The sequence below is a fragment of the Pristis pectinata genome, chromosome 33, assembly GCF_009764475.1.
Source record: "Pristis pectinata isolate sPriPec2 chromosome 33, sPriPec2.1.pri, whole genome shotgun sequence".
Taxonomy (NCBI): Eukaryota; Metazoa; Chordata; class Chondrichthyes; order Rhinopristiformes; family Pristidae; genus Pristis; species Pristis pectinata.
In genome coordinates, this window is record NC_067437.1 from 1,529,395 (window position 1) to 1,554,173 (window position 24,779).

Genomic DNA, 24,779 nt, shown 5'->3' on the forward strand with positions numbered 1-24,779 from the left:
TGGGAGGGGAGGTCGTGATCTGCTAACCAGGCATAGATTCCATACGGAACAGGCTGAGGAGCAATGGACTGACTGCCCAGAAGGGACCTATCTACAGATACTAAAGCTGGTGCAAGCTGTGGCTGACCCCAGCATGGCCATTCTAGTCCCAATCTAACCCGACAATCTGGTCTTCTCTATCTTTCTCTCTGTTACTCCTTTTCCCTCTTAAACGCCCAACGGCTCTGCTCCCTCCTCCCCATTTCATTCCCACCTCTCTTCGTCTGTCTGTCTTAACCTCTCCACACACACACACACACACACACACACACACACACACACACACACACACACACACACTGCCTTTCCCACCCTGTCAGCTTGTTTCTTCCTCTTTCTCATTCTCTTCCTGCAGAGTACAGTCGGACTCAAACCCCAGATCGTTCAGGAGTACGTACACCACATCTGTACCTGACAAGTAGCAGATCCTGCAACCTCAGGTTGTGTTACCAGCCAGTCCACATTCCTAGAATGGCCACTGTATTGGACTGGAGCATTCTTGGTTCTTTCTGCAAAACTGTGTGGGTGTGATGTCAGATAAAGGTACAAACATTGTCTCCAAGAAAAACTCAGCAAGTGAAGGCAACTTGGTTCCTTTCCAGTGTGTTCAAATTCAATGCCTGCACTTGTTTACTCCACTTTCAGATTATTGCAAAGCTTATCAATCTTTTGAGTTCATCTGAGGTTAGTTTCTAATTTGATACTAAACTTCTGTCATTCATTCTGATATGCCTGAGAGTGTAGATTACCTGCTCTTCCTTGGAATTAACCACATAGGCTGCCTTTAACTGAAGCATAATGTTTACTTTACTAGGATTTGTTTAGTTTTATTTTCTTGGTCCCTGCCCTTTTTTCTTTTTCTCCCTTGTTCCTCTTTCTTTCTCACTTTCTGTCTCTCCTTTATTCCCTTTGTCTTGTTCTTCTTTTCTTGATTATACTCTTTACCTTCCCTCTTATCTTCCTCTCTCTCTGTCAGCACTCTCAATGTTTCTGTGTGACTGCTGAGCTGTAATTCGTAAAGCCCCAATATACACGCCTCACCAGCAGCTGCTCTCTCCAACTTGTCCCTCAAGGGGGCAAGAGATTCTTCGGCAGCTGAGGCCAAGGCTGTGGACCTTGCCAAGTGAGTGACCAGCTCTTTCCTTTTGTTTTAAGGGGATGAACAATCTTTAGTTGTGGAGTGTAAACCTGCGGGAATGTTGAGATGAAATTTTATCATGTACGTCAGAAGAGCTCACCAAAGGAACAGCAAGTGACAGTGAAGGAGCTGTTTGTAAGTATATTGTTCTTCTCTCTTAACCCTTCTCTCCTCCCACAGTATCGCAGCAGCCGGAGACTCTGCCTCACAGCTCCGGAGACCTGGGTTCAATCCCAAACTGTCCGTGTGGAGTTTGCACATTCACCCTGTGACCGCGTGGGTTTCCCCCGGGTGCTCCAGTTTCCTCCCACATCCCAACGACATGCGGGTCGGTGGGTTAATTTGCTGCTGTAAATTATCTCTTAATGTAGGTTAGTGGCAAAAATAATCAAAGGGGAGATGATGGGTGTGTGTGAGAGAGTAAATGAGCGGCAGGGTAGAGGGAAAGGAGCTGGGACGTGAGAGAGTAAATGAGCGGCAGGGTAGAGGGAAAGGAGCTGGGAGAGTGGGACTATGGGATTGTTTCCCTGGCAGCCAGCATGGGCCCGATGGACTGAATGGTCTCCTATGTCATTGTAGTTTTAACCTCCCCCTACTCCGGGAGGTCGGTGTGAATGCTGCTGAAGTGAATGGGATAGTAGCAGGTGTGCTGCTCTTGGTGCCGGGGTGAGAGAGGATGGATAAAACTCCTGAGGAGGGGGGGGATGAAGTCCCGTTGAGTTCATTGTCATAGGCACTCGTGTGGTGAAGTAGAGTGCAATGAAAGACCCGCTTGCAGCAGCATCACAGGCACATAGGTACTGACAACACACACAACACAAATTACACCACACAGTGAACACAAAGATGACTAGGGGATTTGTCACACTCTCCACTGGTGGATGAGGTATCCCCGTGAGCTGGAGAGAGAGAGAACATTCTGTCATGTTCTGTCAGCTACTTTTTAAAAAGTTTATTTTCTCTTCCCAGGCAACTTTCTTTGCATTTATATTTTTAACGGGAAGCGGCGACACCTGTGACTTTGAAGGCCATGACCCTATTGCGAATTACTTTGAGAGCATTGAGAAACTGGTGAGTTGGCTGTGGGGGTGATGTTGGATGTTGGGGGAGAAGGTTAAATGGCTCGGAAAGTGAAACAACAGAGACACGTGCCAAGTCTGTGCTGACTCGGTGACCCTGTGTGATACGACTCAGGTAATTGGTCCTGACTCCCTCTGACCATTTGGTGAAGTTAATATTTACTCAGCTCCCTTCTGCCAGTTCCTTCAAACAACTGCTTCCTTGTTATTGACCTCCTGAAGGAAAAGTGCTCTTGCTGCCCACTGTTTTTAAAACGTATAACCACACAACCTGGATGTTACTGGCATGGACGTATATCACCTGTTCCATTTATTTTGAAGAGAGGCAGGCTACCATATTCCCCAAAAAACAAACTGATGGAGGAACTCAGAGGGTCAGGCAGCATCTGTGGAGGCAAAGATCTGGTTGATGTCTCAGCTTGAGACCCTGCATCGGGACTGGCTGTCATTGTGTTGTGTCTGAAGTCTTGGGGTTTAACCTCCCTACGTGATCCTACAAGTGGTCTTGGAGGTTTAGTCCCACAGGGGAGTAGCTATGTCATCTAACTCAGACAGGCGGGGTGTATGTGAGGGAACCACCCTCTGTGACTGAGCTGTGGGTGAAGGACACACACCTACACACACCTACCTGGCCAACCAGTTACGCCTCAGCGATCAATGGGGTGACATCACAGCTGGAACAGCCTGGCTTCCCCACGCACACCCTTCAGAAAGCAATAAAGAATCACCTGGCCAATCAGCATCTGTGGAGGCCTCGAAATTGTTGTGAACACAGCCCAGGCCATCATGCAAACCAGCCTCCCCTCCAATGACTCCTCTTCACTTTCCACTGCCTCAGGAAAGTACCCAACATAATCAAGGATCCCTCCCACCTTGGTCATTCTCTCTTCTCCCCCCTCCCATAAGGCAGAAGATACAAAAGCTTGAGAACACGCACCACCAGGCTCAAGGACACCTTCTATCCCGCTGTTATCAGACTCTTGAATGAACCTCTCATCCAGTAAAAGATGAACTCTGTGACCTCTCAATCTACCTCATTGTGGCCCTTGCACTTTGTGTCTACCTGCTCTGCATTTTCTCTGTGACTGTGACACTGTATTCTGCATTCTGTTTCCCTTTTGAACTACTGTGATGTACTTGTGTATGGAATGATCTGCCTGGGTGGCACACAGACAAAAGCTTTTCACTGTAGCTGGATACCTGTGATAATAATAAGCCAATACCAATACCAAAAGGTGTACGTCAATGTTCCAGTCAAGGTCCTGCATCCATTCATCCAACATACATCTTGATCCACTGATTCCAGCATCTGAAGTCTCCTTTGTCTTCAAGAATCAATCATGTTGGTTAGGAGTCACAAACAGTCCATGCAGGGTAGAGACAGGCAGATCTTTCTCACAGTGAACTGAATAACTATATAGTAGAGACATGGTCACTATTACATATCTCAACTTTAATACCAGCCATGTTTAATTACTTGGATTTAAAACCTTCAGCTTCTTCCAAATGGTTAGCCCAATTCTCTGGGTCTAGGCCCAGTAATTTAGCTTCATTGCTGCTGTATGCCAGTGAGTTGAATTATTTGAAAATTCAAAGAGCAGATGATGGAAATCTGAAATAAGAACAGAAAATGCTGGAAACACTCAAAGTTGGGCAGCATCTGTGGAGAGAGAAACCGTGTTAACGTTTGTAGGTTTCTGAAAAGTTCAAGTTGAGTTTCTTGTCCTGTATACAAGTTTGGTGAGGTACAGGTACAATGAAAAACTTGCTTGCAGCAGCATCACAGGCATGTAGGTACAGACAACACACAGAACATGAATTATATATAAATTATACAAGACAGTGAAGAAAACAAAAGACTGTGCAAAACAAGACCTTAGTGCAAAAAAAAACACAATCAGAGACAATCCACGGCAGTGCAAGAGGTGGTGCGTAGTGTTCCATTGCTGAGGTAGGGTTAGGGTTGTGCAGGTCAGTTCAAGAACCGAATGGTTGTAGGAAAGTAGCTGTTCCTGAACCTGGTGGTGTGGGACTTCAGGCTTCTGTACCTCCTGCCTGACGGTAGCAGCGAGAAGAGGGCACAGCCTGGATGGCAGGGATCCTTGATGATAGATGCTGCCTTCTTGAGGCAGCGCCTCCTGTCGATGCTGTCGGTGGTGGGGAGGGCTGTGCCCGTGACAGACCAGGCTGTATTCACTGCTCTCTGCAGCCTCTTGCGTTCCTGTGCCTTGGAATTGCCGCACCAGGCTGTGATGTAACCAGTGGGCTGCTTTTATTTCAGTTGGTTAAAGATGGGAAGTGAAAGGGGTTGAAATATGGAACGCAGTGACTGCAGGAATGTGTGTGTCTGTCATTAACATTCAAACACTTTTTTTTCTCTTTTTACTTGCAGAGAATCAACCTTCCCACCGACTACAATCTGACAGTACTCTTGCAGGACACTGCTGGAATGGTAGGTTACGATTAATCACAATTCACTCGGGTACGTTGGAAGGACAATCGGTAAAGAGCTGATTTTCTTTTTACAGCGAGGAGACTCTCTCCCTGTCCCAGGGAGGTATTTGACACAGTCTTTGGATTCTTTCATTACGTTTGGTCCATAACAACATTTGAAGGAGATTTGGATAAGTGCATGGAGAGGAAAGGCTGAGAGAGGTAGAGGCCAAACACAGGCAAATGGGACTAGCTTAGTGGGCACCATGGTTGGCATGGATGAGTTGGGCTGAATGGCCTGTTTCCGTGCTGTATTACCAGGTGGGTGGTGGAAATGGGGACTCTCATAACATTTAAGGTGCACACTTGAATTAGAACATAGAACAGTACAGCACAGAACAGACCCTTCAGCCCACAATGTTGTGCCGACATAGCTATTCCCTCCTACCTACAGAATGCCCACATCCCTCCATTTTCCTCTCATTCATGTGCCCATCCAAGCCCCTCTTAAAAGCCCCCAATGAATTTGCCTCCACCACCCTGTTAGACATTCCAGGCATCCACCACTCTCTCAGTAAAAAACATACCCCTCACATCTGCTCTGAACCTACCCCCTCTAACCTTAAATGCATGCCCTCTGGTATTGGATTGCTCAATAATTGCCAAGGCACAGATGAATTGGTGTGGATGGGAAATGGTTAGCATGGACATGGTGGGCCAAAGGGCCTGATTCTAACACTCTGTAACATTTCTTCTAAAACACAGCTCTGTAGCAGCACAGTGCTCCCTCACTGTACTGGACTATTGACTTAGTTTTAGGCTTGGTCTCCAACCTTTGACCATACTGTGTCAAGGGATATGGGGTTAGTGCAAGAAAATAGGGCTGTGATAAAATGTGGTTGAGGAAAAAGATCTCCCCTGGGATTATTGAATGTCACAGCAGGTGTAGGGGGTTGAATGTTCAGAGTCATACAGCACGGAAACAGGCCCATCGGCCCAACTGGTCCATGCTGACCAAGATGTCCATCTAGGCTAGTCCCATTTGCCTGTGTTTGGCCCATATCCCTATAGACCTTTCATATCCATGTACCTGTCCAAATGTCCTTTAAGTGTTGTTGATGTACCTGCCTCACACACTTCCTCTGGCAGCTCGTTCCATATACTCACCACCCTCTGGGTGAAGAAGTTGCCCCTCAGGTTCCTATTAAATCTCTCCCCTTTCACCTTAAACCTATGCCCTCCAGTGCTTGATTCCCCAACCCTGGGGAAAAAAACAGTGTGAAGTCAACTTTTGATTCTATTTCTTATGTTCCTACACCTGCCTAGTGTTAGATGAGGGCACCACAGAGACACCTGTGCGACTACTTGAGACAGAATCACTGAAAAATTCATCTGAGGTGTGGGTATGCTGCTGAGGCCCCTACGTAGTTCTCCACCACTTTTCCAAGGGAAATATATGTTTCAGCTACTGCAGTTCTTCTGGTGAAGGTGCTCCTGTAGTGTTGTGGGGGAGGGAGTTCCAGGAGTAGGAGCCAGCTATGACGAAGGAACAGCAATATATTTCCAAGTCAGGGTGGTGTGTGACTTGGAGGGGAACTTCCAAGTGGTTGGTGCTCTCCAGCACCTTCTGCCCTTGTCCTTCTCAGCAACTGAGGCCACAAGTTTGGGAGATGCTGTTGGAGACTCCTTGGCCAGGTGTTGCAATACATCGTGTGGATGGTCAGGGATAACTCCAGTGGTGAAGGAAAATCAGAATCAGGTTTATTATTGCTGATTTGTATGACATGAAGTTTGTTGTCTTGTGGCAGCAGTACAGTGCAAAGACATAAAATTACAAAATAAATAAATAGTGCAAAACAAAAGAAATACCAAGGTAGTGTTCATGGGTTCATGGACCGTTCAGAAATCTGATTGCAGAGGGGAAGCATCTATTCCTGAATCGTTGAGTGTGGGTCTTCATGCTCCTGTACCTCCTCCCCAATGGTAGTAACAAGAAGAGGGCATGTCCCGGGTGGTGATGGTACTTACTGATAGATGCCACCTTCTTGAGGCACCGCCTCTTGAAGATGTCCTCAATGGTGGGGAGGGTTGTGCCTTTGGAGTTGGCGGAGTCTACAACCCTCTGCAGCCTCTTGGGGTCCTGCGCATTGGAGCCTCCATACCAGGCGGTGATGCAACCAGTCAGAATGCTCTCCACCGTACATCTGTAGAGATTTGTAAGAGTCTTTGATGACGTACCAAATCTCCTAAAACTCCTAACGAAGTAGAGCCGCTGGTGTGCCTTCTTCGTGAATGGACTAAGAGTGACCTGAAGCATACTATGAGCAGAATTTCTTACCCTTTTGGTTGTAAATGGTAAGGTTGGATAGGGGACTTGTCTGATGCTGTATTCTGGTATTAAATTGGTTTATTATTGTCACATGTACCGGAGTGAAAAACTTTGTTTTGCATGCCATCCATACATATCATTTCATCACATCAGTGCACTGAGATAGTAAAAGGGAAAACAATAACAGAATGCAGAATAAAGTGTGACAGTTACAGAGAAAGTGCAGTGCAGGCAGACAATAAAGTGCGAGGCCATAAAAAGGTAAACTGTGAGGTCAAGAGTCCATCTTATCGTACTGGGGGACTGTTCCACAGTCTTATAACAGTAGGATAGAAGCTGTCCTTGAGTCTGGTGGTATGTGCTTTCAGGCTTTTGTATCTTCTGCCCGATAGGAGGGGGGAGAAGAGAGAATGTCTGGGGTGGGTGGGTGGGGACTTTGACTATGCTGGCTGCTTCACCCTCCGATCTGGAACCTAACTGCCAAAGTGTAAGTATTGTCGTTGGTTCTCTTGGCAACACATCAGTGTAAGAATGCCTGTTGGAAACAGGGTATGAGAAGTTCTGTTGCCCAAAACATTGTTTACTTGGCATGAAGAGAAGTATGTTTTTCCTCACGTGAGGCCTATTCCCGGCAAGATCATTTCCAGCAAAAAAAATTTCCACTCTTATCCAATTCTTTGGGGTAACTGTGGGTTGGCCAAGGCAGCTTTTTATTGTTCTGGGAGGCACAAAGTGATTTACTGACATGAGTTCACAATGAACTGCATAAATCTGACATGTAACCACAATTAAATATTACATGGGACTAGCTAAATATCAAATTGCAGGTTTGTGAGTCAGATAGCACAGAAGCAGATTCTTCAACCCACCCGGTCTATGCCAACCATCTGGACTTGTCACGTTTACCACCACTTGGTCCCTATGCCTTGGTGATAAGTCCTCGCTCAGATACTACTTCAATGTTATGTTGCCACCACTCTCTCAGGTTCCGAGCTCCAGCCATCCTCTGGATGAAAACAAATTCTTCCTTCCACTCCCTCTAAAGCTCCTACTCCTGACCTTAAACCTCTGGTTTCAGAGGTTGGGACAACAGCTGGGAGGAATCAGGAGCAATCTCTTTGTCCGCTGGTGTGAGTGACAGGGAGCATCTCGCATTTTTAAAGCGTTTGCTCCTTCTGCTCCCTGCCCATCTTCCACTGAGATACTCCTGCTGATTCAATCTAGAGGCAGCTTGTAAAAATGTCCCTCCCATCTCATCCCGCCTCCTGGATTCACCAACAACTACCTTGTACTAATGTTCTTCTAGCTCTGAACTCCACCTCGTCTGCACAAGGTGGAAGTATCTCCTTATCCATTCCATTGCAACAAGAGCTTTCAGTTATATAGCACCCTTTACTGAGGCCAGAGCATTTCACAGGAGTGTTATCAAACAGAAGTTTGTCACTGCACCATAGATTAGGGCAGATGACCAAAAGCTTGGTCAATGAGGTGATTTTTTTTCAAAGGAGCATCTTAAAGGGGGAAATAGAGGAAGGACACAGCTACCAGTGAAAGAGGAATTAAATCTGTTGATGAGCAAAAGAGGCAGGAAGCAGAGGATTCAGGAGGGAATGGGACTGACTCGATGGCTCCACTGGGAGCTGGCATAGACCTGATGGGCTGAATGGCCTCCTTTGTGATCTATGATTCTAAGGGTTATTGGGCTAGAAGGGATCGCAGTGGTGCCGGGGTCAAGAATATTAAAATTGTGGCATTGCATAACTGAAGCTAATGTTGATTGCAAGCACAGAGGAGCTGGGTGAGCAGATTTAGTGTTCCAGGTGCAGTGAGAAGGATCATGAGGCCCCACTTTCACAGTCCATATCCGGGATGGACAATGGTGCAGCTGGTAGAGCCACTGCCTCACAGTGCCAGAGACCCAGGTTCAATCCTGACCTCCAGTGCTGTCTGTGTGGAGTTTGCATGTTCTCCTTGAAGAACATTGAACACAGAACAGTACAGCACAGGAACAGGCCCTTTGGCCCACGATGTCTGTGCCGAACACGATGCCAAATTAAACTAAATCCCTTCTGCCTGCACAGGATCCACATCCCTCCACTCCCTGCACATTCATGTGTCCGTCTCCACCACCACCCCTGGCAGCTTGTTCCAGGCACCCACTACTCTGTGTAATAAAAAAACTTGCCCCACACATCCCCTTTAAATTTTTCCCCCTCACCTTAAGTGTTTGACATTTCTACCCTGGGAGAAAGATTCTGACTGTCCAACTTATCAATACCTCTCATAATTTTGTAAAATTTCCCCCAATGCTCCGGTTCTCTCCCACATCCCAAAGACACAAGTCAGAGGGTTGTGGCTGCTATGAATTGCTCCTGGTGTGGGATGAGTAGTAGAATCTGAGGGGAGTTGATGGGAATGTGGGGAGAATAAAATCGGGATTAGTGGATTGGTGTAGATGGGCGGTTGTTGGCCGGTGTGCGCTCTGGGTTGGCCTGTTTCTGTTCTGTATCTCTGACTCTGAGGATGTACCTCCAGTGTTTGCCTACAGCCCACCATGTATTTAGCTGGGAATGTGGGCTGATAACCTTCCCCTCCGAACTGAGCTTAGCCTCTTGACACTTCCTTGTTCCACAGGACAGCTGTTGTTCGGATCTGCAGGCCATATTATCACTGAATCGATCAATAGGACACATCCACCGGAACTCTGTCGGCCCACTCCAAGATATAGTGACTATGGTCATAATGGAGCTGGAATTCCTAACCGATTGCACTGTCAAGGTAAGTGCTCCGGGTTGGGACCGGGAGTTGCTTGTATATTCCTCCACTCACCTTTCTCCTCTGCCTTGCATCCTGCCCATGTACGGACTTTCAATATCAGCTGTAGCGGAGGTGGTAACTGGTGTATTAAAGTGGAGGATGTAACTGGTGTATTAAAGTGGAGGGGAAGTTTGAGAACGGCTTGGATGTACCTCTCTGGTCCCACATCTGCAAACTGCTGTCTGGCAGCAGATTGAGTCATTGTCTAATCTGTGGCCAGGAAAGACCAATGGGAAATGAGTCCACTCCTGAGTGACCGTAGTTTGGAGCTGTTCCCAACTGTTGCCAAAGGTGCAAAGGCCAGGGTAAAGGAATATTGTGGGTGGGAAAGGAACATGCAGTTAATATTCTCACAAACGAGGTTGTAGTTCACCCTTCCTGAGAAATAGTAAAACTCCAGTAACACAGCGTCTGATGGCTCATGAGTCCTGAGACACGCATTAGTTCAGAATCTGAGCCAGGGTCTGGGACTGTGGGCCTGCAATGTAGGTCAGATGCTGGATTGTGGGTCAGATCCTGGACTGTGGGTTGAGAGTGTGGGTCAGATCCTGGACTGTGGGTCGGGAGTGTGGGTCGGCAGTGTGGCTGGAGCCAGGGTCTGGTATGTGGGCCTGGACTGTGGGCAGGGCGTGTGGTCAGGGCCAGGGTTGAGGTCAGGAACATAGGTGAGTTTACAATTGGAACCGGGCTCAGAGTGTTTGTCTATTTCCCGCTCCCTTTAATGTCACTGGGTTCACTGGAACATGTATTATATCACTGTGTAACCAGTGTAAAATAATGTGATATAAAGTGTGTTGGGATATCAGTGGAAGTGACATCCAATGGTCCAGATAATCTGCTGGACCAGGCCCCACCAGAGCCCCTTGGACTAATGGTGCTTTACTGTGTATCACCATTGCTTCATCATCAGTGACTTGCAGTCCCTGGCTGGTGGCACAGTGGAGACCTGACTGTAACTGGCCACAGCAGATCATGCAAGTGGCTCCCTACTGCTGTCACATCACACATGTAAATCAGTTTAGAACCTGTCACTTCTATGACTATGATGTCCCAAGTTGACAAATAACCTGTTGAGCAACATGATTGTCCTGTTCTGAAGGAAACTCTGCAGATAATTTGCACACAGCAAATTCCCACAAACAGCAGTGTGCGAATGACCTAAGGCATCTGTGTTTTTTTAAAAAGTGACGTTGGTTAAGCAATAAAACTTAACCACAAAATTAGGGAAAGCCACCATGTTCCTTGACTCACTACATGACTGCCTTCCTACTTTTATAGAGCAGACAGTCCACTTAATTACCATCTCATTTCAAGTTTAAGTTCATTGTCATGGGTACACATACCCAGGATATAAATGTCATGAAAATCAGCTTTTTGCAGCAGCAGCTCAGTACATTATAAATGTAAGTTAACAAACTTAAATTAACATAAACTATACATAACTTGAACAATGACACCAGTGCAAATTGACAGAGAAAAAGAAACACAGTCTGAGGTAGAATTAGAGCTTTTCAGGTGGGTTCAAGAACCTGGCGGCAGTGGGGAAGAAGCTGTTGTTGAACCTTGAGGTGTGGGTCTTCAGGCTCCTGTACCTCCTTGAGAAGAGGGCATGGCCTGGATGTAGGGTCCCTGATGATGGATGTCACCTTCCTGAGACGATGTCCTTAATGGTGGGGAGAGCTATACCGGTGATGGAAGTGACATTTGAAAGACAGTGCAGCCCTCTCTTGGAGCTACGTTGGGAGTCCTGGCTTTAACTGTGCGTTCAGACCTTTGGAGCAGTAACCTGTGTGAGGGGTCGTAGCATTAGCCACTGCATCACTTGCTTACCTTTGTGTCTTCTCCTGTATGGAACCCATAGGAATCCTTCAACTGCGAAGTCACGCGATGGAATTCTACACATCTTCTCCAGAACTTGTTAGAGAACCTGCATTCTTTTAAAGCTCTCGTTAAGAGTAGGAAGTGCCGTTTTAATGAATGCATTTTGTACACCTGTACACCAGGTAAGTGTGGCCTTGCTTATTGTGATTTTGGGTGAGTGGTCACTGTACAGTCTTGCAGGAAGCAGTAATCGCACCATCTTGGTCTTGTCTTTCACCATTTGGGAAATCAGCTGTTTGTGGGTTTTATGACAAGCTCAGAAGAAGTCCATTCAGCCCTATTGTGCCTGTGCTGGCTCATTGACTCAACTGTCCAATTAGTCACCTTCCTCACAACTTCCTTTCCAAGGATATCTCCAATTCCCACACTGGAAATTACTGTTGAATCTGCCTCCACTGAGGAGCTAGTAGAGGCACAATGAGTGAAATGTCCTGCAGCTGTGGCATTTATCTACAAGTACCTGATGTGTTTTGGGATGCCTACGGTTGCCTAGAGTTTAAGCATTAGTGCAGTGCAGAAGCGATCGGCACTTGACTAGTGTGAAAGTCACCAGGCCAGAGGGAGGTTATTCCAGACTTTGCTCAATGTCACCAGGTGCAATCAGTGCCTGCGATTTCTGTGTTTCCTCCTAGTGTGGGGCTGACTTCCTGGGCAGGGATCTTGCTCTGAGACACTGCCTGTTTCAGAGTGCTACACAGACCCTATAGACAGCACACATCTACAACTGGAAGTCCAGTCTACATCATTTTGGGCAAGGATAGAGCAGATGTCCTTTACCCATAAGGTGACCCAGTGAACAGCAGGTAGAGCTGCTAACTCACCACTCCAGGGACCTGAGTTTTATCCTGACCTTGGACATTGTCCGTGTGGAGTTTACACGTTCTCCCTGAGACCGCGTGGGTTTCCCCAGAGTGCTCCGATTCCCTCCCACATCCCAAAGAAGTGCGGGTTGGTGGGTTAATTGGCCGCTGTAAATTGTCCCTAGTTTGGAGGTGAGAGGTAGAATCAGGGGGCCTGGAGGGAATGTGGGGAGAATGGGTTACAGGGAAAATTACTGGAGGAATGGGATTACTCTGTGAGCCCGCAGAGATTCGATGGGCTGAAAGACCTCCCATGCCATAATGAAATGGGAGCATTTTGAAACAGATGTTCTCTTTGCATCTCCAGATGAGGAGATTTTACCTCGTAGGGGGCCCCTCCCATTGTTACTCTTCCTTCAATCATTTCCGGTGGAGGGGCCAAAACTTATTCCCCAATGTGCCAACATCATCTGCAGGCTGCAAACCAGACTTGGAGGGTGCCGATGTTGGAAGAACCTGCAAGTGCTCCTTGTCATGCCCACTGCGTTCGGCACATTAGTATTGTGGTTATGGCACAGACTAGTGTCCAGACGGACTAAGGTGCAAAGGGTGGACTATTGATCAGGAGACATGAATTCAAATCCCACCATCCCCAACCAGAAAACTTGCAAATTGGTTAATTAATTACATGTTGGAATTAAAAAGCTAATAATGATCATAAGACGACTGCATTGTTGCAGAATCCCATCTGGTTCACTAATGCTCATCAGGGAAGGAAATTTGCTGTTTTATCAGATCTGTTCTATAAGTGACTCCAGATTCACAATGATGTTGTTTACTTTTAACTGTCCTCTCAAATGGTCAAGCAAGCTATTCAGTACGGGGAGTTGGGGAGGTGGTCACTTCAGGCTGAGTGATGGATGTCAGGCTTACTGTGGGTAAAGAAAGTTGGAACAAGAGCCAGTGGGAAGTGTATTCTGCTTCTCTACCTGACTGTAGATAAATTACTTGCGTTCCTGTTTCCAAACTGGCTTCCTTTTAAATCCCTTGTGTTCTAGGGCACATTATGGGAACGTTGTCAACAGCAACGTCCTTCACACTGACTTCAACAGAACAATTGGGTATTCCTGCCAGTGGAGCTGATCATATCCCAATGGCCACTGAAGTGCCAACATCTCTGAGCAATGAAACAAACCTGCAATCACCATTGGTCAGTGCACCTCCAACCAACCAAACCAATCGAAGCGATACATTGCCATCCTTGAACAGTGGTAACTTAGCCAATGGAAGTAAGCTGTATCCATCAACAGCCAATGGCAGTGTGACCACCTTAACCAATACATCTCTAGCCTTGACCAGTGATGCCTTAAACAATGAAAGTCATCTGCTTTCATCAGCAGCCAATACCAGCCTAATCAATGGAACCAACAGCCGTCCAGTCAACGTCAGCCAATCAACCGTAGATGACCAAAGCAATGCCAACCCAACGTCTCTGACCATCAGTAATGAAGGCTATGTCTTAGCCACAAGGGAATGCAGAAGTCAGGTGACCTCTCTGATGTCGCGGATAGTGGCTGTCGTCCTGGTGTTCAGCGTGTTTGCCAATGCGATTCTCCTCAGCTGTTTAGTGAGAAAGAAACGGCAGGTGAGTGGAGAGCTTGGCGAGAGGGGTGAGGGAAATGATTGCCGCTTGGCCCTGCTAATCCCGAGTCCATCTTGTTGCAGTTCCAGCTTGCATTTTATAAAGCAGCTCCTAAAGCTCTTCTGCTTCAGTCACCTCAGGCAATCAGACAAGTGAATTATCAAAGGGTTGTGATCTGTAAAGCCCTACTTCCAACCACTGTATTTAGGACAGTCTGGTACCATGGTCCCTGTGCCTCATAGGTTGGCTCTGGAGATAATCTCTGCATCAGTCTCTCAGCTAGAGAGAATGGCAGCATTGACCACAGCTGGTTCACTGGCTCCTGTTCAAGGTTTGACCCAACATCTCTAATGCTGGACCTCCTTCAATCAGGGATTGATTTGTTATAGTTCTAACAGTTCTAGCACCATTGGCCATCAAAGGTCGCTGATGGAACTCTACCACAGACAAAAAAATGACACATTGGTTTTGACCAAGGTTGGCTGAATCAACCAGACAGACTTAATCTAATTGTATTCTCTGGTGTCTGCAATGGACAAATCATTTTGCAGAAGATGAGAGGGCTTCTCTGCCACACCCTAATAGTACGAATATTCCGCACAGACTCCAGATACCAGGGGACCTGATCCACACAGACACATGCTGGAAAGGGGTCTCTCTGCTGTGAACAAATCACCGCCACCCTCCCTCTCTGGTGAATGTGGATCCCCAGGACACATTTCGGCACAGACATTGTGGGCCGAAGGGCCTGTTCCTGTGCTGTACTGTTTTGTCTATGACATTGAGTCTAGGACTGTAATATAGCACTGTGTGCCCATCCGATGTCAAGCAGAGGGGAGAAGGATCTATTATTCCCCACCCCCCCCCACCAGTTTTGTTAGAATATTTGTTAGAATAATTAATGGATTTGTCAGAAAGGAATTAATTCCTGCAGGGTCAAACCTGCCCCTTTCTGATTTTGGGGGGGAAATCTTCAAATTAGAAGAAGGTCAGTCAAGGGGAGTAAATCTCTCCCCAGAAAGCTGATAGAATCATAGTCACACAGCACCGAAACAGGCCCCTTGGCCCAATTGGTCCAAGCCGAGCAAGATGTCCATCAAACCATTGTCCTCGTTTGGCCCATATCCCCCTAAACCTTTCCTATCCATGGACCTGTCCAAGTGTCTTTTAACTGTTGTCGTTGTACCTGCCTCAACCACTTTGGCAGCTTGTTCCATATACGGACCACCCCCTGTGAGGAAAATTGGCCCTCAGGTCCTTTCTAAATCTCTCCCCTCCCACCTTAAACCCATGCCCTCTAGTTTTTGGTTCCCTTTCCCTGGGAAGAACTGTGCATTCACCCTATCTCTGCCCATCATGACCTCACAACCTACCTCATCGTTGACCTTGCACCTTATTGTCTGCCTGCACTTTCTCTGTAACTGTGACACTTTATTCTGCATTCTGTTATTGTTTTCCCTTGTGCTACCTCAATGCACTGATGCGATAAATGATCTGTATGGATGGCATGCAGAACAAAGTTTTTCACCGTACCTCAGTACATGTGACAATTTACCAATTTATACACCTCTGATGCTGGGATCAATAAAAAATTCTAAAACTGAAATTGATTTTGGATTAATAAAGTTAAATTCAAATAATTAAATAAATCAGGAATTAAATGAAATTAATCTCAGTGACATGAAACTACTGGATTATTGTAAAAACCTATCTGGTTCAGTAATGGATGGAAATCCTTCGTGTCTCCAAACCCACCAACGTGGTTAACTCTTAACTGCCTCCATAGTTCAGGGGCAACTAGGGATGGCCCATATGTTGGCATTACCTGTGATGTCTACATCCTGTGAGAAACTAAGGAAAAACAAAAGTGAAGTAGGAACCAAGGTTGTAAGTGGAATAGAGATATGGGTAACCAAGAATTAATTGACTGGTGGGGTAGGCTTGGACTGAATGGACTCCCTATTTCTACCTGCTAGTATCTGATGTCCCCTGCCCTCCTGGATTAGGAGCATCTCCTGCTCTTAATTCTATTTAAAGAAAGCGCTTTCTTTGTTTGTCTGTCGATTAGGCCCCTGAACAAATAACTGAAATGGAGCCATTGTCGTCAATCAGGGTGGAGCATCAGGAGCTGTGGTCACAGAAGCAAAGGAGGAGAAGTTGACATGAAGTGAAGAGGTGAGTTGGATTCAAGGCGCAACCTGCTGAAGGTTTTCAGCTTGCATGGCATCTGTGGGAGGAGGAGAGGAGTTGGAGAATGAGACGATAAAAGTTTTAAGATGTCAGGCAGAGGAGGAGGGATCTTAAGGGGGAGGGGGCTGCATTAGGTTGGAGGACAGGGGGCGTTAAATGACTAAGGTGGTGATGGTGCAAGGCAAAAGGGTACAGCAATGGGGCAAACAACAAAAGATGCTGGAATCTGGAGCAACACACAATCTGCTGGAGGAACTCAGTGGGTCGAGCAGCGTTCCGATGCAGGCTTTCAACCCGAAATGTTGACAATTCCTTTGTGCTCAACCTGCTGAGTTCTTCCACCAGATTGTTTGTTGTTGAACTGCAGTGTATCCAGTTAAAGACATGAGATCCTTATTCCTAAGCTCCACTGCAGCAATGTAGGCAGCAGAGTAAGGTGGATACTGTGTGTTTTGTTTATTTTGGCTATGGTGATTTTATCAAACAAGGGAAGGTTTTGTGTAAAGCATCAAGGGATTCACCAAAAATTTCCACTCCCTTACCGCTGGTGACCCTTGGTAACTAGGATTTAGTCTACATTAGGCTTCTGCTTGTGATTGTCACAACTAGATCTTGGTGGGGCCAAAATAGTGGCCATACATTATATATAATGTATATATATAAAAATCGATAATACTGAATTACTTATTGATTAAAATGCTGCAAGGTCTCAAAAGGTAAGGTTCAGTGTCAGCTTCTGACATCTGGATCACAATGATGCCACACCTAGCCTTATTGAAACACCCTGCCGTGGAAACTTTAACCATTGTACACTCTTCATAGTTTGTGCAGTTTTATTTCTCTATCGTCCCCTCAAGGTGTTGACTCTCACTGGGCAAAGGAGCAGTGTGATGAGCACAAGACTCCCAGTGACTCCCCCCACCACTGCCACACCAAACTCCAAACCTCGGCTGCCCATCGGAGACTTGGTTGGGCTGGATTAGTGCACCAAAGGATGTTATGTTCCACTGGCTAGCCTTCCTCTGATGTAATTGCTTGTCTTGTAATTGTAAAACGAGGTAGTTCTGTCCCAGCAGAGAAGACTCTGTGTGTGTGGCCACATGTGCCCTTTAAACAGGGAATGCAAAGAGACTTTGTTAAGGGCTGAGATCAGAAGCCAGATATTTATGCAGATGGAATCAGTATTATTTAACACTCACAATGGCACAGGAGGCTGCCATTTGGCCCATCAATTCATACTGCTCCCCTGGCGAGCAATCCCATCAGTCCCATTCCCTCTCTCCTTATTTCTGTGCCCTCTCACGTGCCCATCAACTTCCCTTTGATTCTTTTTACTATTAGGGGTAAGTTACAGCAGCCCATTAATCCACCAGCCCACGTCTTTGGGAAGAAACCAGAGCACCTGGAAGGAACCCAGATGGCCACACACAGAACGTGCAAACACCACACAGCTCCCGAGGTCAGGATCAAACCTGGGTCCTTGGAGTTAAGGGCTGGATAGACACTTGAGGGAAATATTTTGCAGGGCTGTGGGGAAAGAGAATGAGACAGAATGCACTGCTCTTATTTTCAAAAAGTGAGTTGATGATGGACTTGATGTTCTGAACAGACTTCTTTGGTGTGGTAACCTTTTGATGGTTGTGGTGATTGCAAAGATGAGGTGAGAGAATTCACACAGCGATTGGTTAGGATTTAGAATGCACTGCTTGATATTAAAGTGGAAAGTTTCAAAAAGGGAATACTTGAAGGAGAACAGGTTGCAGAGTGGAGAGAGTTTGGGAGATTGGGACCAACTCTCTGATGGGCCAAGTGGCCTCCTATACTGTAATGTTGACTGGGCACTTTTTGTTGCAGAGTGTAAGATGACTTAAAGGCTTCCTTTGAACGAGTCCTGCTTCATGCTGCATTCCACGTTTCCAGCGTGCATCACCCAGGCTTTATTTTACATGTGCTGCTGCCAACTCTCCTTGTCGTTGACCATCCCCTCACCCCAGAACTGAGAAATGGACTCGCCACCCACAGTCTGAGCTGCTGGAAGCTGCTCTCCATCTGTGGATTGGAAGGAATGCTGATGGAGGGTTATTGCTTCCCTGTGGAACCTGCCAACCAGCAGAAGCCTCCTTCACAACCCACAAATGGTCAACCTTTGCCACAAGGACTGACACCTTGATATTGTGGCCAATTGAAGGTTGCTCAAATGTTTACCCGAGAGACAATCCACACACCCCACCAGGGGAACAGCCAAAGACAACCTATTGGAAATGAGGTATGCAAGAACTCTTCTCCACACCCTGTCCACCACTGACTGGGGGATGGTACTGCTCTGAGGGCCAGCATACGCGAGTTGGGCCAAATGATCTTCTTGTATCTTGTTATGAAAAACAATGTGAAATATAACTAAGGGAAGGAGTTCCACTGTCTGCACTGTGAGGTCCAGGGAAGTGATCAATGCTTTGCGTAGAATATTCCGAATGCTGAAGCAGACCCTTCAGTCCATCAGGAAACATTCTAGTGAAGTTAGGAAAGCAGCTTTGACTGAAGTGACCTGTTGCTTCTGGGCTGCTTTGCGCAGCATTGCTACCTTGCTGGCGATGGATTGATTCAACCTGAAGAATTGCACTGAAGATATCTTAACCATTGACTTTGTTTGGCTGAACTGTTCTGATTGTTTTGTTCTTGTATCTGCTGTGTTTGCCTGGCTTGCCAATGACGACCTTTCCTGCTGAGCAGGCTCTGTGGGGGGGACCTGTTTTCCGATGCTTCCCATTCTGGTGTGAGGGAGCCTGTTAAGGAAGAAGAGCTGGGTTAGGAAAATTCTTGCTAGAGGGGACCAAATGGCTGAGTTTGGGGATGGTCCACGTGGCTGGTGGGAGACATCAGGATATGACGCAAAGTGAAGCCATAAATGGCTTTGGAGCAAGAGATTGGGAAAAGCAGGAGGGGGAATGTTCTCCACCATGTCTTGGCATGGGAGCTCTTTCTAGAGGTTGGAAGATGCACACTTAAAAAAAAAGTAAATAAATTGGATGCATCCTGGCCTTTGCCATATGTGCCAGAGGTGGGACGTGAAGCAAACTCTGGCCCCATCACCCCTCTCCCACCATCCCATATTTCCACTTGGGACCCTCAAAGTATTGACCTTAACCCATTTCTCCCCATCACACAGCCAAGGATCTTGCTAATTGCAGGGTTACCATAAGTTGCATGGAGCATGCACTAAGTGGCAAATGTGAACAGCTCTCCCCACTAACTGGTGTCTCTGCCACACATTGGTTTGAAAGCAATGTGCTCTCATGCAATGATGTGTAATAGTTTGGGTACTGTGTACTTATTGGGGCCATACTTTGTTTTATGGCTGCATAGTCTCATATCCAGATAATGTGAGCTTGGAAAACATATTTATTATTCTTTAAAATAAAAGCAAACTTTTAATAATGGTGGATTTTTTGTGTAAGTGGTAAACGTGCAAGTATTGGAACAGGTGTAGGCCATACTTGAGAATCAGCACTATAGAACATAGAACACTGCAGCACTCTACAGGCCCTTCAGCCCACAATGTTGTGTCAACATTTTATCCTGCTCTAAGATCTATCTAACCCCTCCAGTTCAGGTGTAACCCGTCCTTTTTGTACAGGTTGTACGCTCCCCAGAAGAGATCCCAATGATCAATAAATCTGAAACCCTGCCCCCTGCACCAATTTCTCAGCCACGCATTCATCTGTCAAATCATCCTATTCTTACCCTCACTGGCACGTGGCACAGGCAGCAATCCAGAGATTACTGCCCTTGAGGTCCTGCTTTTCAGCTTCCTACCTAGCTCCCCATATTCCCTCTTCTGGACCTCATCTCTTTTCTTACCTAGGTCATTGGTATCAATATGTATCACAGCCTCTGGCTGTTCACCCTCCCCCTTCAGAATGCTGTGGACCCGATCCAAGATGTACCTGACCCTGGCACTGGGGAGGCAACATACCATCTGGGAGTGTCTTTCACATCCACAGAATCTCCTGTCTGCCCCACTTACTACGGAATCCCCTATCACAATCGCCCTCCTCTTCTCCTCCCTTCCCTTCTGCACCACACAACCAGGCTCAGTGCCAGAGACCTGGTCACTGCAGCTTTCCCCTGGTAGCTCGACCCCCAACAGTATCCAAAGTGCTATATCTGTTATTGAGGGGAATGGCCACAGGGGTTCTCTGCACTACCTGCCTATTCTCCGTCCTTCTCCTGACGGTCACCCAGCTACCTGCCTCCTGCAGCTTTGAAGTGACTGCCTCCCTGTAGCTCTTATCTATGAACTCCTCGTTATCCCATAGGAGCCGAAGGTCATCCAGCTGCATCTCCAGTTCCCTAACACAGTCTGTAAGGAGCTGCAGCTGGATGCACCTCGTGCAGATGTAGTTATCAGGGAGACTGGATGTCTCCCAGAACTCCCACATCTCACAAGCTGAACACACCACTGACCGCAGAGCCATTCTCACTACTTGACTTTCTGACCAACAGACCACAATCAGTGAGGATAGGCAGCAATACCTCCAGCACGATTATTCTCAGCACTGGTGCCCCACAAGGCTGCATCCTCAGCCCTCTACTCCCTATACACTCATGACTGTGTGGCCCGATTCTGCTCTAACTCCATCTACAAGTTTGCAGATTATACCACCGTTGTAGGCCGTATCTCAAACAACGATGAGTTGGAGTACAGGAAGGAGATAGAGAACTTAGTGGAATGGCGTCATGACAACAACCTTTCCCTCAATGTCAACAAAACAAGAGATGGTCATTGACTTCAGGAAAGGGGGCGGTGTGCATGCACCTGTCTACATCAATGTGCTGAGGTCGAGAGCTTCAAGTTCCTAGGTGTGAACATCACCAATAGCCTGTCCTGGTCAAATCACATAGATGCCACGGTCAAGAAAGCTCACCAGTGCCTCTACTTTCTCAGGAGGCTAAAGAAATTCAGTTTGTCCCCTTTGACTCTCACCAACTTTTATCAATGCACCATAGAAAGCATCTTATCTGGATGCATCACAACTTGGTATGGCAACTGCTCTGCCCAGGTCCACAAGAAACTGCAGAGAGTTGTGGACACAGCCCAGCACGTCACAGAAACCAGACTCCCCTCCTTGGACTCTGTCTTTACCTTTCACGGCCTTGGCGAAGCAGCCAGCATAATCAAAGACCCCACCCACCCAGGTCATTCTCTCCTCTTCCATCAGGTAGAAGATACAGGAGTCTGAGGGCACATACCACCAGGCTTAAGGACAGCTTCTATCCCACGGTGATAAGACTATTGAATGGTTCCCTGATACAAAGAGATGGACTCTGACCTCACAATCTACCTTGTTGTAACTTTGCACCTTATTGCACTGCACTTTCTACATAGCTGTGACACTTTACTCTGTACTGTTATTGTTTTTACCTGTATTACCTCAATGCACTCTGTACTAAATGTATCTGCACTGTGTAATGAATTGACCTGTACAAACAGTATGCAACTCTAATTTTTCACTGTACCTCAGTACAACTGACAATGATAAACCAATACCAATAAAGGGAACATCACAGCAAAGAAAGAAAAGCACAAGCCAGAGCCAGAGCCAGGACTGCCATTCTTCTGTGGAAGGAGCATCAGAAACAGAAGCAGGGGCAGGTCAGGTGGACCCTCGTATCTGCTCTTTCGTTCAATAAGATCAGCCACTTTCCTGCAGTAACCTCATAAAGCTTGGTTGCTTTCATATTTAAAATATCCATCAATCTCTACCTTCAATATACTCAACTACTGAGATTCCATAGAACCATAGAACCATACAGCACAAAACAGGCCCTTCGGCCCACCATGTTGTGCTGTCCATCAAACCACCCTCACACTATCTAACCCTTTCCTCCCACATATCTCTCTATCTCAGATTCCTCCATTTGCCTATCCAACAAACACTTGAACCTGTCCAATGTATCTGCCTTCACCACCACCCCAGGCAGTGCATTCCATGCACCAACCACTCTCTGGGTGAAAAACCTCCCCCTGACATCTCCTCTGAACCTCCCACCCATAACCTTAAAGCCATGCCCTCTCGTCTTGAGCATTGGTGCCCTGGGAAGGAGGCGCTGACTGTCTACTCTATCTATTCCTCTCAATATTTTATATACCTCTATCATGTCTCCTCTCATCCTCCTCCTTTCTAGTGAATAAAGCCCTAGCACCTTAAGCCTTGCCTCATATTCCATACGCCCTAATCCAGGCAGCATCCTGGTAAATCTCCTCTGCACCCTCTCCAACGCCTCCACATCCTTCCTATAATGCAGCGACCAGAACTGAACACAGTACTCTAAGTGTGGTCTAACTAGAGTTTTGTAAAGCTGCATCATCACTTCGCGGCTCTTAAACTCAATCCCACGATTTATGAAAGCTAACATCCCATAGGCCCTCTTAACTGCTCTATCCACCTGTGAGGCAACTTTCAGTGAACTGTGAATATGAACCCCCAGATCCCTCTGCTCCTCTACACTGCCAAGTACCTTGCCATTAACCCAGTACTCTGCCCTGGAGTTTGTCCTTCCAAAGTGTACCACCTCACACTTCTCCGGATTGAACTCCATCTGCCACTTGTCAGCCCAGCTCTGCATCCTATCAATATCCCTCTGTAAGCTCCGACATCCCTCCACACTATCCACAACACCGCCGATCTTAGTGCCGTCCGCAAACTTACTAACCCAGCCCTCCACCCCCTCATCTAAGTCATCTATAAATATCACAAAAAGTAGAGGTCCCAGAACCGATCCCTGCGGGACACCACTAGTCACTGCCCTCCAATCCGAGGGCACTCCCTCCACCACAACCCTCTGCTTTGTACAGGCAAGCCAATTCCTAATCCACACAGCCAAGCTTCCCTGGATCCCTTGGCCTCTGACCTTCTGAAGAAGCCTACCATGAGGAACCTTATCAAATGCCTTACTAAAATCCATATAGAAGATATCCACTACACTACCCTCATCAATCCTCCTCGTCACCTCCTCAAAGAACTCTATCAGGCTTGTGAGGCAAGATCTTCCCTTCACAGAGCCATGCTGGCTGTCCCTAATCAGTCCATGATTCTCTAGGTGTTCATAGATCCTATCCCTTAGAATCCTTTCTAACAGCTTACCCACCACAGACGTGAGACTCACCGGTCTGTAATTCCCTGGACTATCCCTACTACCTTTTTTGAACAAGCAAACAACATTCGCCACCCTCCAATCCTCCGGCACCATCCCCGTGGACAACGAGGACTCAAAGATCCTTACCAGTGGTTCAACAATCTCTTCCCTTGCCTCTCGAAGCAGCCTGGGGAAAATCCCATCAGGCCCCAGAGATTTATCTGTCTTGATATTATTTAACAACTTCAACACATCCTCTCTCTTGATATCTACAACCTCGAGAACATTACCCTTACCAGCACTCCCTTCCGCGTCATCAAGACCCCTCTCCTTGGTGAATACCGAAGAGAAGTACTCATTGAGAACTTCTCCCACTTCCGCCGCCTCCAGGCATATTCTCCCATCTTTGTCTTTAATCGGACCTACCTTTACCCTAGCCATCCTCCTACCCTTCACATACGTGAAAAAGGCCTTGGGATTTTCCTTAACCCTACTAGCCAACGCCTTTTCATGTCCCCTTCTAGCTCTCCTCAGCCCTTTCTTAAGTTCCTTCCTCGTTACTCTATATTCCTTATGGGCCCTGTCTGAACCTTACTGCTTATACCTTATGTACGCTACCTTCTTCTCCCTAACTAGTTGTTCCACCTCTCTCGTCACCCACGGTTCCTTCACCCTGCCATTCCTTCTCTGCCTCACCAGGACATATTTATCCCTAACATCCTGCATAAAATCCCTGAACATCGACCACATCTCCATGGTACATTCCCCTTCAAAAAGGACATCCCACTTTACACTCCCAAGTTCTCTCCTTATAGCCTCATAGTTCACCCTTCCCCAATTAAATATCTTCTTGTCCTCTCTACACCTGTCCCTGTCCATGACAATTTTAAAGGTTATGGAGCAATGGTCACTGTCCCCCAAATGCTCACCCACCAATAGATCCTTCACCTGTCCTGGTTCATTTCCTAAAACTAGATCTAGCATGGCATTCCCTCTAGTCAGCCTGTCGACATACTGCGTCAGGAATCCCTCCTGGACACATTTAACAAATTCCATCCCCTCTAAACCTTTGGCACTAAGCAGGTTCCAGTCTATATTTGGGAAGTTGAAGTCTCCCATTATAACAACCCTGTTATTTTTGCTTCTCTCCAAACACTGCCTGCCAATCTGTTCCTCTATATCTCTACCGCTACCGGGAGGCCTATAGAATACTCCTAGTAGAGTAACTGCTCCTTTCTTGTTCCTTAATTCCACCCATATGGACTCTAGAAATGATCCTTCTACAACATCCATC

The 24,779-nt window shown here is 46.8% G+C and overlaps 1 protein-coding gene across 4 annotated transcripts in view; it reads left to right on the forward strand.

Annotated features, from left to right (window-relative positions):
* Positions 1-19,786, forward strand: part of LOC127585603 (uncharacterized) — a 30,170-nt gene extending 10,384 nt beyond the window's left edge. Inside the window, exons 2-9 of one of the 4 annotated variants that reach the window (XM_052043196.1) lie at positions 1,195-1,312; positions 2,147-2,248; positions 4,649-4,708; positions 9,653-9,796; positions 11,697-11,838; positions 13,575-14,161; positions 16,227-16,333; positions 18,203-19,786. In XM_052043196.1, the coding sequence (XP_051899156.1) occupies positions 1,244-1,312; positions 2,147-2,248; positions 4,649-4,708; positions 9,653-9,796; positions 11,697-11,838; positions 13,575-14,161; positions 16,227-16,319 (1,197 nt within the window). In that variant the 5' untranslated portion in view covers positions 1,195-1,243 and the 3' untranslated portion in view covers positions 16,320-16,333; positions 18,203-19,786. The remainder of the gene's footprint in view (positions 1-1,194; positions 1,313-2,146; positions 2,249-4,648; positions 4,709-9,652; positions 9,797-11,696; positions 11,839-13,574; positions 14,162-16,226; positions 16,334-18,202) is intronic. The other 3 variants (XM_052043197.1, XM_052043198.1, XM_052043199.1) reach the window with 3 other exon arrangements.
* Positions 19,787-24,779: the final 4,993 nt, after the last annotated feature.